At 38.0% G+C, this 13,145-nt stretch overlaps 1 protein-coding gene across 2 annotated transcripts in view; it reads right to left on the bottom strand.

The window, feature by feature from the left end:
* The window catches only part of LOC134675911 (thioredoxin-2-like), a 50,345-nt gene that overhangs the window by 3,373 nt on the left and 33,827 nt on the right, over positions 1 to 13,145 (bottom strand). Inside the window, exons 1-2 of one of the 2 annotated variants that reach the window (XM_063534255.1) lie at positions 4,732 to 4,807; positions 316 to 490 (exon numbers count right to left, since the gene is read on the bottom strand). In XM_063534255.1, the coding sequence (XP_063390325.1) occupies positions 316 to 486 (171 nt within the window). In that variant the 5' untranslated portion in view covers positions 487 to 490; positions 4,732 to 4,807. Of the gene's footprint in view, positions 1 to 315; positions 491 to 4,731; positions 4,808 to 13,145 lie in introns of those variants that run through there. The other variant, XM_063534256.1, reaches the window with a different exon arrangement.

Below are 13,145 nucleotides of genomic sequence, written 5' to 3'. Positions count from 1 at the left end.
AAGATATGGGACCATAATGTGGGGTAAACTTCCTCACATATTCGAAGCTACTGACAACTGTTTAGTATTTGTGTAAAAATGTTGTTTTGTTTTATTTATTTAATATTTACCTTAAGCACGACCAGCGAATCGGCCATCTCGTTGGTAAGCTCCTCTAGTTTGGCCATGCATGATGCCGATAACATAACATACTACGCAAATGTTCACTAAGATAAAGTTATGGGACCATAATGTGGGGTAAACTTCCTCATATGATCGAAGCTACTGACTGGCAACTGTTTATTATTTGTGTAAAAATGTTGTTTTAATAATTACCTTAAGCACGACCAGCGAATCGGCCATCTCGTTGGCCAGCTCCTCTAGTTTAGGCCCGATCATCTTGCAGGGCCCGCACCAGGTGGCCATGAAGTCGATGACCACCAGCTTGTCGCCAGCCTCGGACAGCCTGGTCTTCAGGTCGTCGGCGTCTTTGATGTGGATGGCCATTTTACTGGAACAATGTAGTTGGAGCGATTAGACAGTTTTTTTTAGAGTAAATGGGATTGGCAACGGTCAAAGGTTTTTATACTTGGCGCCAGCATAGGTTTTTACCTGTCTCTAGTTTTGTTCTGAGAATAGGCATAAAGGGCTAGACTATAACATTAAAATAAAAAACAAGAATAGGCTACATTCCTGCTAGTCAAATCAGCTTCTTTTTTAGAACTGTCAAAACGATTTGCTAATATGGCATTTATATGAAAACAAATGTAGTGACGTCACGGTAAACTCACCTACTTTTTATATTTCAATCCGATTTATTAAATACAAATTGTGTTATCTATGTTTTTCTAATAATTACAACACAAACATCCCTATTTGACACAGTATTCGTAAGATGTACAGGTAAACCTTATTGAGTTTACATATTTATACAGTTGACAGCACTATAAGTTTAAGACTATTGATTCTCATTAACTTATACAAAGATAGAAATTTCTCTTTTGTTTTAGAATTTGGATTACATAATAACTACCTATATTTCTAACTATAAACTTCAGCTCCTTTGGGGCTATCCATAAATTATGTCATTTCAAATTAGGGGGGGGGGGTCTGGACATCGGATGACGGTAGCATGAAGTAGGAGGAAATGGGGTCATTTGAAGCAAGCATGATTTTTGGATGATTATAGGGGGGGGGGGGGGGTCAAAAATCGATGACGTAATTTATGGACAGCCCCTTTCATACTTAACGAGAAAAAAATGCCCCCAATATTTTTGTCACATTTGGTTACGATTTCAATATAACCTTCTATTGTCGTAACAAAACGAACAAACGAAAAATGTATGAAATTTTGAGGACACTCGCATTAGGATCGAAAGAACTCGTGATTCTAAGTAGAAACAATATGAAAATTATTAAATATAAAATGCAAGTTGGGGATGCGTACAGCCGACGTCATATATATGTTTACGTTTTTCGTCATAATACAAAGGAGTAACAAACATTTTTGATATCGACTGTACAACTTTAAATAGAAATGCCAAAGTACTACCAATATTAGTAAATATTGGTATCGAACGCGTCGCGACCTTCAGACATGACCTAACCCGACGTTTTCGACCCAAGTAGCTCTATAGCTATGACTCAGCCGTCTCAAATATGGTGCCAAGAAAAGAAAAAACGTATCGCAATACTAGTTTACTGAGGCAGCCTTTTTTGCTGGAGGTTTAGATTAAAGGCTAGTAACTACTTAGTTAATTTGGCGATGATTTTAATACAAAATTAGTATTGGATAACTATTTATCACTACACCTTATAACAAAAGTCCCAAACTCAAAAACTAATGAACGGATTTTCATGCGGCTTAGGAGGCTTAGGAGTGGAAGGGCAAGCGAATGATGATGATTGTTAATAACCAACTAAGGGCCCCCCACATCTAGCGTCTTTCGAGCGTCGGCGTCTGGTCAGCGCTATGGAAAATGACGTCGCTGCGCAGTTGCGTCGACGTTGCGTCGAGCAGCGGCCATAGAGTTGTAGATGCCGACGCTCGAAAGACGCTAGATGTGGGGGGCCCTTAGTTGGTTATTAACAATCATCATCATTCGCTTGCCCTTATCCCATTCATTTGGGGTCGGCGCAGCATGTCTTTTTCTTCCATACCTCTCTCTCGCCCGTCATCTCATCATTCACTTGCGTTCGCTTCATATCATCTCTCACACAGTCCATCCACCCTTTTCTCGGTCTTCCTCTCCCATTACCTCCCAACAACAATCAACAACAATCATACTACCTATAATTATATCACAATGTGTCAGTGTCTCGATACAGAAGATTTTATATTCATTCATAAAGTTAATAATGTATTACTAATTATGGTGCAATAAACATTCCCACCAATATAGTAAATAGTAAGTATGTAATGTAATTAAACTGACGTCCTTCTTACTTCCTCTAACAAGCAATACTAGAAAGAGATACACGATATCAATAAAATAGGCGGTATTATCATGGCGCCACCAGTTGGAACGAATACAAGTTCAACGTACTTATACATGTGTTATATATGTAGTTATATCATTAGCGATACTAGCGACCTGCCCCGGCTTCGCACGGGTTAACAAATTATACACCTAAACCTTCCTCAAGAATAACTCTATTGATAGGAGAAAACCGCATGAAAATCCGTTCAGTAGTTTTTGAGTCTATAGCACACATCAAACAGACATACGCGGCGGAGGACTATGTTTTATAATTATAAGATGTAGTGAACTTGTATTTGAATTTAATTATTTCATTCATATTCATTTTGATTTTAATGTATTGTCTAAGTAAATAATCAGGAAACTTAAGGAAGTCACTATACACGGTGTAACATGAGGAAACAGAATAATTTTAACCACGCATTTCTGAGGTCAAAAGAAGGAAAAAATGTAATATGAGTTTAGGTCAATTTTGCAACAAAAAAATTTTTTCTTTTTTTTTTCAATTTGTTTAATGTATTTGTACATAAAAAATAAATATGATTGGTAAACTTGTCACTTAAAATTGATTTTTACATTTTTCTTTCGTAACACCTACTTTTTGCAAAGTGTTACTTGTCACTTTTTGACATCTATCAATAAGGATATTTAGACTACGTCCCATAGCAGCAACATCACCACCAAAAAGGCCTTTTACACTATGTAACAATAAAAATATGTTTTTTTTTTAATTAATATTATCTCTGAAACTAGGCGAATTTCGAAAAAGTTTATACGACATTTTTGTCTCTAAATATGATCAGGAGTACGCTTTTAAAATTATTCGGTTTCCTCATGTTACACCGTGTAGATGTAAGTATTTTGCAAAATAACAAGTGGAATAAGTGAAACCTACTTATAACAAACAATGTTAAGGAAAACGTGGTATTCGCAATCAGCCAAAGTAATGGTGGAACGAAAGACAACCCGTAAAAAGGTACAGAATGCCGACCCAAACTGATAAACTTTAAAATACTTAACCAAAACTTTATCTATTGAAAGTAAATAGCAGATAACATGACAAAAACACTCATGACACGATTGAAACGCTGTACTTTTAACCTTATTAGGCCCACTTGCACCATTCTACTAACCCGAGGTTAACGGGTTACACCTGGAGTTACCATGGTTACCAGTAAAATTTGACACTAAGTCACAGAATAAATAATAGTACTAGGTACAGAAGACTCACTCTCTAACAAAACGCGTCTGCGATCAGCACAGATATGGCCGCTAGGTGGCGACAGCGCCACGCGCGGCTTATGGCAAACCCCAAAATTGGGGTCGAACGGATGTACTTTTAGCTACCTGTAGCGAAGCGACGAAATCGCGGAGTGAGACATGCCTAAGTTAACGGTTTAACCACTTAACCCTGGATTATCGGGATGGTGCAAGTGGGCCTTAGAAATTTATAATTCGTTCAAATAACATAACTTTGTTATTTTAGTAAGGGCAGGCGTGGCTCACTCCGCGATTTCGTCGCTTTGCTACAGGTAGCTAAAAGTACATCCGTTCAACACCAATTTTGGTGGCCAGCCATAAGCCGCGCGTGGCGCTGTCGCCACCTAGCGGCCGTATCTGTCCTGATCGTAACAGACGCGCTTTGTTTGAGAGTGAGTCTTCTGTACCAAGTACTATTACATATTTATTCTGTGGTGGTATTTATTCCACTTGTCCAATTTCCTTTTCCAATGTCATTGCGTCTCACTCTCTCATTAAGCAAAATGTGAGACGTTGGACAAAGAAGTTGGATAGGAGGAATACCATAACTACCCGAAGTTTAAGCACGAGGTTTTTTATCGGCACTTACATTAATGAAATCATTTCAACTAGTACAATATGTCACTTTAAAAAACTAGCTTATTTGTGCTTTATTTAGAACTACATGCTTACTTCTTAGAAGTATTTTTAGCCCTAAAAAAGCGAACTTTAGTTTAACCAAAAAATAGGGTAGAAGGATTTTTGGCTACATTCATGAAATTATGAAAACAAGATAAGAACAAACGAATTTGTAATCGAGCAGTCTTAATAAATGTGGCTTGTCATCCTCCATAAGAAAAAAAAATACATTACGCGAACAAATCAGGAAATAACTAATCATTGATAAAAATAACTTCAACCACATAAACACTAAGACGCCAGAAAAAACTAGCACTTCACTACAATAAAACATAAAAAACCACTGTCACAAATCAATATACAACCATGCCAAGGGTAAATCGATAAAACTCACCTAATAAACTAGAAAAATATCACAGATAGAATTAAAACTAAACGACGCGTCACTATCGAGCTATGCGAGAAGACTGAATCGAAAATAATGGCGACTGTGGTTTATATACTAATAGGCCAATTCGAGTCTTAGTTATTCGATATGATACTGATCTGAAGTGTCATTTCTTCAAAAAACGTCACTTTTGACACTGACAGGTCAGTTTAATATCGGAAACAGATCGAATGACTAAAACTCGAATTGGCCTGAATGGATGACGACATCCGACTCGTATTGTAATGCGTTAAGAGTTATTTTCTTATGGCATTTTTCGGTATGACGTGTATTCTTGTGAAAAATGTCGTCATATTATTGAATGAGCAATTGTAAGGGCCTATCGCGAACACCGCAAATTGTGTGCATCTTTCTCTGTCACTCTATTTTCGTCTTTTAAGTAAAAGAAAAAGATGCTCGCAAATTGCGACCTTCGGTGTTCTACCCCTCTGAGGGCCTACCGCGAACCACGTTCGACGCGTTGCCTTCCGGTCACACTTACGTATGAATTTACAAGAGCGACAGAGAGGCAACACGTCGAACGTGTAGGTAGCCCCTCTGTTTTTATCTGTTTAAGGATTCTGGTGTAACGGTGTAGGAATCTGGTGATTGGGTTTCCCGATGAATCATTGTTTATTTCAGCTTGATATGTGCATTCGTATGATTAAGCCAATTTAAATGACCAAATAAATTAAAAATAATGAACAATGACACCAAAAAAATGTGACGTTTCACGGCAAAAGGTACCTTATGGCGGCTGGCGCTTACGTCGCATAGCGCCGCAATAATATTGGAGCGGCGTTAATAAGAGCGTAAGCGCCAACCTCCGTAAGGTACCTTTACCTGTGGGACGTCACAAATGACCCATGACATGGAGTGTTATTCATTCAAAACCTGACCCAACACACTCGCACTTAAATAGAGTAGGCAAGATGAGATCACCTATTTAAGCCCACACACTTACTTAAAACACGATGATTTGCCAAAATTACTCGAATGGTGCTAACTAACTGCTAATCTTTTTAACTTCTATATGTCGGCGGCCGATCGTAAGATCAGGCATATCGTGAAATTCCTAGGCATATCGTGAAACGTGAAAATCTTTGACTCGTTCCCTGAGTCGACGGACCTGTCTATTTCTGGGCAGTTTGCCCTTCGGGCATCTGAAGCAACCTATCCTACCTATATATTGGTTTAATGTGACTATCGTCAAAAAAATACACAGGAACATTACGATCTAGCCTAAGCAAATTAGAAAAATCTGCGGAAATAATTCGTGTAGTTTTGAAAATTGGTACAGGTATACCTTGTGGTGTCCAGATAAACATACTAAAAGTCCTCGAGGGTAGGGGGTGTGCTGGGGGTGTAGAGGGGGGTTGAAGGTACTTTTTTTCATATTTTTGCTCATATTTCGAATATCTGTACGAATAGCATTATAATTACTTAAGACAAAAGTTTTAACATAAAATTTACTACAAATTTGGTTATGTTTATTTTTACTCTGCGATCAATACTTTAGGGGCTACAGGCTGTTAAAGTTAAATAAGTAATAAAAAATAGACGGTTTAAGAAAACGTCGTTTTTAGGGTTCCGTACCCAAAGGGTAAAACGGGACCCTATTACTAAGACTTCGCTGTCCGTCCGTCCGTCCGTCCGTCCGTCCGTCCGTCCGTCTGTCGCCAGCCTGTATCTCACGAACCGTGATAGCTAGACAGTTGAAATTTTCACAGATGATGTATTCTGTTGCCGCTATAACAACAAATACTAAAAACAGAATAAAATAAAGATTTCAATGGGGCTTCCATACAACAAACGTGATTTTTGACCAAAGTTAAGCAACGTCGGGAGGGGTCAGTACTTGGATGGGTGACCGTTTTGTTTTTGCTTTTTTTTGTTTTTTTTTTTGCTTTATGGTACGGAACCCTTCGTGCGCGAGTCAGACTCGCACTTGCCCGGTTTTTTTTTTGTAATAGTTCATCACAAATAAAAAAATTAGCTTAGAGTAAGCAAGCTAAGCAACCTGCTGATAAAATATAAAAAAATAGGCCATATGCATGTCGGGCCATGCTCAGTGTAGGGTTCCGTAGTTACCCGTCTGTCAAAATAGACTATTTGCCATAACTCAAAAACAGCTGTACCGATTAGGTTCGCTATATATATTTTTCCTTGAAAGTATTTACTAAGTTATGTTTTCACGATTTTTTTCATATTTTTTGGACCCATGGTTCAAAAGTTAGGGGAACTAAGGGGTAAATCACAACTTTTTTTCTTTCAGATCGATTATTTCCGAAAATATTAAGTTGATCAAAAAATGGTTCTTAAAGACCCTTATTCGTTTTAAAAGACCTATCCAACGACACCCCACACTATAGGGTGGAAGCGAAAAAAAATTTCATCCCCACTTTAATGTAGGGCAACCACCATAAAAATTTTTTTTTCTAGTTTTCATGTTTAAATTTGACACGAATATATAATTCAGTTACGCTGACAAAGTTGTAAAATATAAATTAGAAAAAATATTTTTTTAGTGTGGCTGCCGTACATTAAAAAGGGGTTGAACTTTTTTTTCGCTTCCACCCTATAGTGTGGGGTGTCGTTGGATAGGTCTTTTAAAACGAATACGGGTCTTTGAGAACCATTTTTTGATCTGCTTAATATTTTCGGAAATAATCGATCTGAAAGAAAAAAAGTTGTGTTTTCCACTTTAGTTCCCCTAACATTTGAACCATGGGTCCAAAAAATATGAAAAAAATCGTGAAAGTAAAGCTTAGTAAAGACTTTCAGAGAAAAATATAGCGAAACTAATCGATTAAGCAGTTTTTGAGTTTTTGCAAATAGTCTATTTTGATGGACGGGTAACTACGGAACCCTACACTGAGCATGACCCGACATGCTCTTGGCCGGTTTTTTTTATATTTTATCAGCAAGTCCTTTAGCTTGCTTATTCTCAATTAAATTTTTTATTTATGATGAACAATTATGAAAATACGACGTTTTTTTAAACCGTCTATTTTACTTTAACAGCCTGTAGCTCCTAAAGTATTGATCGCAGAGTAAAAATAAACATAACCAAATTTGTAGTAAATTTTATGTTAAAACTTTTGTCCGAAGTAATTATAATGCAATTCGTACACATTTTCGAGATATGAGCAAAAATATGAAAAAAGTTACCTTCAACCCCCCTCTACACCCCCAGCACACCCCCTACCCTCGAGGACTTTTAGTATGTTTATCTAGACACCACAAGGCATGCCTGTACCAATTTTCAAAACTACACGAATTATTTCCGCAGCTTGCCCAAATTCGGCTTAATTTGACGTGGCTAATCTGCCTGATCTTACGATCGGCCGCCGACATATACACTATTTGGGTGGATCAAGTTTTCTGTTATTATTCTGTCCGGTTGTCCAGGGGACAACAGTGGCAGTTAGTTAGAAGAAATGTTGTACGACATTCTACTAACGTGCTCATTAAATTAAATAATCATTTATTTCAGGCCTAACATAACCCATTATAGGTATATGTTAGTAACTTACATACATGCTTAGGTATAGCCTTTTACACATAGCTTGGGTACATATTTTGCGTTTTAGGTTTTAAATTGTATGGCGGGGACCGCTACCGTCGCTACGTAGAAATAAAAGGGAACGTAACCATGGCAACGAGTCACACTAAAAACTCGATTCACCTATTATTGTTTGTGGGTGCTTCAATAAATATTTTAGTCAAGTACCTGACACCTAATAAATTCTAGTTTCCCCTCTGGACTAGAAGGTCAGATGGACTCCAATCCACCACCATCCACGAAAATGAGTGCATCGTATAATGGCTCCTCTAGACGATGGGCCAGCGCCGGCCACTCCAAGGGACGAAGTCATGCGGTAGAATCAGATAGCAATATCACTTGCTCTCTCTAACGCATAAATGCGTCCCTTGGAGTGGCCGGCGTTGGCCCATCGTGTAGCCTTTAAGCAGAACCTGCGCCAATTTTAAATAAATTTTATCTTATCTTAAGGAAAAAATCTTCACATTAGGTTGCCTAATGGACTCCTGGTTTTAGAATGCAACCGGGAAACCTGCCCATGCTAAAATACAATACAAAATACACCACAGAGACGATAAATCTCTACAAAAACAGGTAGTCATCTAAATGTTTTCCTTTTGCCATACGAATCATGTATAACCTTTTCCTCGTCAGATTGAGGAAACGGTTTCACTTACAATTTTCCGTATTAGTGTTTAATTTTAATAAAAGCGCGGGTGCAAATCCCGGCTCGTACCAATGAGTTTTTCGGAACTTATGTGCGAAATATCATTTGATATTTACCAGTCGCTTTTCGGTGAAGGAAAACATCGTGAGGAAACCGGACTAATCCCAACAAGACCCAGTTTCCCCTCTGGGTTGAAAGGTCAGATGGCAGTCGCTTTCGTAGAAACTAGTGCCTACGCCAATTCTTGGGGCTAGTTGTCAAGCGGACCCCAGGCTCCCATGAGCCGTGGCAAAATGCCGGGACAACGCGAGGAAGATGACGGTGTTTAATTTAGATTTAGACTTTTACTAGGCGTGGCTCATTCCGCGATTTCGTCGCTTTGCTACAGGTAGCTAAAAGTCCATCCGTTCGGCCCCATTTTGGGGTTTGCCATAAACCGCGCGTGGCGCTGGCGCCACTTAGCGGCCATATCTGTGTTGATCGTGACCGACGCGTTTTGTTAGAGAGTGAGTCTTTTGTACCTAGTACTATTATTTATTCTGTGCTTTTACCTGCAGTCGATAGGTACGCAGAAGCACATTATTGTATTGGATGAAATATCTTGCCGTCCCTCAACACCTTCCTAGCGTTATAGGGGCCGTGCGCGATGGATCTGCCATCTTGTGGCCTGAATCGGAAACATAAACCGTACATTGACATATTCCACGCCGAAGCAAGTGCTGCCCTCTACGGTTAACGTACGTTTTCTTGTGCGTCGTAGGTTCTGCCATCTTGTGGGCTACTTTGGAAGCTTAAACTTGACATTTTCACTTCGCGCTAATAAACAGAGGGCTCCTCCCAACTAACATTAGGCGCTAAATTTAAGGGTTAGAAGAGATTTATATAAGCGCCTATTTACTCTTTAGGTGTTGTTAGTACTCTAAAAATAGGAGTTATAGCTGGCTATAACCCCGTTTTAAACCCGGATTGGGCACAAATTTTATCACCATAAGATTTATAACAGTGCTACAGTAGGGTTAGCGGATAAAAAAAGAGACATAAGAGCGGTATAGTGGAGCTACAATAATGTTAATTAATTCTTTAGGAGCTAGATGGGTTGCATATAGGTGACTACAAACTGTTGTAGTAGAAGAGCGCTAAAGTAGTGTTGTAATAGCATTGATTAAGTACTTAGGATTTAAAAGGGTGCCAAATAAGCGAATACTAACTATTTGAGTAGTAGTGTAGGGCCATATAGATGATACTTTCAGCTTTAGATGGTATATTAGCATTTATAGTTAATATTTGTAACACTCAAGAAGGTAATTGCACATTTTTTCCTTAGCCCTATCTGCTTTGGTTGCAGATGTTTCCATTTTGTATTATTATTCGTAAGCTTGCTCTGTGACAGCTTGAAGTGAAATGTAATGGCGGATAATTAAAAGCAAATAATTATTTTAGTTCACTGATGCAGGAGTTATCTGCGGATTTATGATGGCGAAATTAATTACACTGTCAAAAACTATATGTATTACTAACAAATTTTTAATGGGCCTCTGATCCTTTGCATATTTATCTCAATATAATATTTTTTTATTTGTGGTCCACCGTATTTAATTATCGAAAAATTACTCAATATACGTGAAGTCCGGTTTTAAATATAACAATACTAACACTAAGTCAATATTGAGTAAAAGTATCGATTTTTATGAAGTATTTACGTTCTAATTAATAGTTTTTGTTTTGCTTATTGATTCATCGGTCATCTTAACATGGCGCTATAGGCTTAGGTTCTAAGTAAGACTCTAATAACAGTATAAGATGTACTAAGGTATTGAATAACGCTCGTCTGCGACTACATGATCGATAACGGTGACTCATAACTTCTCTTTTCGACTGTAAGTGATACAAGAGAATTAAGTAGCGATTATGATACGCGGAGCCATAAAAGACTTTTTATCGCCTGTTTAGAACCTTAAGTGAAAATTGCAGCTACTTATTACTCATATAGACATTAAGGTGGTAGAATTCACTTTGAGCTATAACACTAGCGGCTTAAGATCCATTATAGCGGCCAAAAGGACTACTGTGGATCTTAAAGCTATACATGGACCTCTTAAATACCTTGATGTCACCAGAGCCTGTAAGCTTAGAATATGTAGCTATTCTACAGCCGTTCTATGTCTTAAGGTGATAAAATAAGTTCTAAGTGTCGCTTAATTGTTTGTTGGGCTGTGCCACCGCTGCCGCCTACAGTTCATGCACGTTCCCTATCCCGGTTTTATGTCACGGCTCTCTTGAAATCCAGATTTTAGAAATAGAAATACTTTATTTGGTGTAAATCATGATCCTTCCGACCGGTTTCGACCAAGGCGACCACTTCGACTCCTAGTTAGCTCGGCGCTCGTGCGCCCGAATATGGCTGACGTAGCCGATCTTAGCCGTGAACCCCCGCGCACATTGAGGTAAACCATAAAACTTAACCTATAATACATCTTATTCAAATATGTTCTAACACCAAAATGGATGCCACTCAGCATATGCCGTTGACTAAGATACTTAGTCTTTTATGGTTAAATGTATCAAACATGAATTTTTGTGGTAGTTTTATGCCATTTCCATAACAGGCCACTGAAATCCACTGAGCATGTTAGTAAATCGTCATACAACATATCTTCGAACAAACTGTGCCGGCATTGTCCCTTCGACAACGGGACACAACATAAATAATAAAACATAACAACATAAAAAAGTTGATTCCACCATTTGATGTTGACTGTGGGTAGGTACCGTCAGCAGCATAAGTTGCTAAGCGGGCGAGGTGTTCAAAATGATCTTGACGCGAGTTTATTGTTAAGAGTATAAGAGCGTGTCAAGGTAATTATGAACACCTCACCCGCTTAGCAACTTCTGCTGCGGACTGTACGGTAGGTGAGCGTGTGTTTGTAGTGTGACTACTTAAAAATACACAAACCAAAATATTCCTTAGTAAGTGTAAGTACATAATTTTAGAAAAATCTTAAAATCCTGCAATTCTGCTGCTGACTGTACTTATGTTATAAAGGCGAAAGTAACGAAAACCACATTTTGCTGAATCGAAAAAGACACGTAAGTATACATAACAATGATATAATTATCAGCAAACGAAAATAAGTTATATTAGCAAAAAATATCAATGCCAATGTCAAGAACGCAGCCCAGTCAAATGACTCACTATTGCACTGTGATACCAACAATAGGCATTTTTTTCATTTTCAACCTTCTACATATAGCTTTAGAATTGAATTTGGTACGATGATATATTAAGTCTGGTTCCATGAACATTGTGAGTAAGGTAACATACAAAATATATATTTTTAAACCTATTTCTTCGACTATAAAATTGATTTTTGAAAGCATTTAGGAGATAAGATTTATAACATTGCAGTATTCAAAGTATATAAATGTTAAATGTATATTTTCGGTTTAAACCTTTAAATTTATGGTAAGTTGTATATTATTTGCTGCTTTTAAAGTAAAAAAAAAAAACATTCTTGGCACTGTGGCGGACTGACGATGTTAGAATAAATCATGGTTACTTGACTCATTTTACCTGGAATCTAGGTCCTAGATTCTAGGAGTCAACTTAATAACTCATATCTTAATAACCGGCATAAAGCCCTTCCAAGAACCCTACATGGCTAATTCACATTCCCTCACAAAAAAGGGGCGTTTACAGATAAGCTGCACCCATATTGTTAACTGAAAATCCAACCTTATTACAAAGCCTGAAGGTCTATCGATGGTTTAAGTCAGCGGTCGGTAACCTGCGGCCCGCGGGCCGCATGCGGCTCGTGAACCTGTCACTTGCGGCCCGCCTTGGCTATTTTGTATGTAATAGTGACAAACGACAGTGTCTCATAAAGTCATAAATATTAACAAAGTACAGCCCGCGTCACCTCCGTTAACTACTATGTGGGCCTTGGCTGCTAAAAGGTTGCCGACCGCTGGTTTAACTGATGCTTTTAATGCCTACTTAATTCCCAAAGATGTTCTAATTAGAAACTTTCATCGTTGATTTCTCAAGCGAAATTAATCCCAATATACTATACAACACGGTTCAAATTAAAAATGGTAAAATTTTATATGATGGGCGTTACAAGGGAATATTAAATATGTTATCGGAGTTAACATTTATTCTGGTTCACTGTA

Source organism: Cydia fagiglandana, chromosome 23 (genome assembly GCF_963556715.1).
Source record: "Cydia fagiglandana chromosome 23, ilCydFagi1.1, whole genome shotgun sequence".
Classification (NCBI taxonomy): domain Eukaryota; kingdom Metazoa; phylum Arthropoda; class Insecta; order Lepidoptera; family Tortricidae; genus Cydia; species Cydia fagiglandana.
The sequence above is the reverse complement of the archived record's forward strand: the minus strand, read 5'-3'. Positions and strand labels throughout refer to the sequence as shown.